The sequence below is a fragment of the Mirounga angustirostris genome, unplaced genomic scaffold (genome assembly GCF_029215605.1).
Source record: "Mirounga angustirostris isolate CCGP_5_RB_7025 unplaced genomic scaffold, mMirAng1.0.hap1 SCAF_6, whole genome shotgun sequence".
NCBI lineage: Eukaryota > Metazoa > Chordata > Mammalia > Carnivora > Phocidae > Mirounga > Mirounga angustirostris.
In genome coordinates, this window is record NW_026991714.1 from 50,971,533 (window position 1) to 50,972,498 (window position 966).

The 966-nt window shown below is 42.2% G+C and overlaps 1 protein-coding gene across 1 annotated transcript; it reads right to left on the reverse strand.

The window, feature by feature from the left end:
* Positions 1 to 261: 261 nt before the first annotated feature.
* Positions 262 to 714, reverse strand: LOC123846985 (small integral membrane protein 8-like). Its single transcript, XM_045879138.3, is given in 1 exon segment — positions 262 to 714. A coding segment is annotated over 1 exon segment (351 nt). The 3' UTR covers positions 262 to 363.
* Positions 715 to 966: the final 252 nt, after the last annotated feature.

Here is a 966-nt window from a genome sequence, read left to right on the forward strand (position 1 = left end):
AGGTCGGAGAGCCGCTTGCATATATATGGTGGTTCGATTCATTCAACAAAGATTTGAGTGCCTTTTTTTTTTTTTTTTTTGATAGCACCGGGTACTTTTATTATATAGAACTTAATAATTAACAAAACGATTTCCATTCTCCTGGCACTTTGATACGAGGACTTAATAAAAGAACGATATTGAGAAGCTCCCACTGTGGAAAAAGAATGAGGTAAGGACTGCAGCCTCAAGGCCTGGTGGCAACTGCTACCTTCTCTCATCAACACGTTCCAGAACAAGAAGCTGATACTATGCACTCACAAAGTCTTTCCTTCAAAGATTTCAGAGCCTTTTACGAAGCTCCATCTGCGGTATCCAGCACTATTAATCCCATTCAGATGTTCTCCTCCTCATGTAACTGTGTCCCTCACTACCAACAGCTTCATATATGTCCTTTGTATTCTCTTGTGTTGCATGTAGATAACCAATATACGCCATGCAAAGTGAAAGGGTTATCAATCCGAAAGCCATTACAGGGTGGTTAAGTTTAATGAAGAGCTCTGGATTCACAGCTCAAAATTAAGTTATTGCGCGGACCCCTCTGAGCCCTGGGTTTCGAAAGTCTTTCTCTTTGGGTGGTTCCTTTTTAAAGCCAGGAGATTCCGGTGCTGAAGATATCTTCTTGATTAATGATGATTTATTACCTGCCGTGAGGTCCCCTCCCCTGCGCGTCATCTCCTTGAGTGCCTAATTTGAAGTAGTATCTTCTAGGCTAAGGGGCAGCAGACTTCTCCTGTGAAGGGCCAGATAGCGAAGATTTTAGGCTTATGAACCATATAGTCTCTGTCACAACTGATGTGGGGAACAAAGGCAGAAGAAAAATAAATTTCCTTACTACCTACAGCCCATTGACAAATCCTTGAAACAGGCAGAGTGACATTCCTCTAGGGACTCAACTGCCTTGATGTTAATACTTTGCTAAGGGCA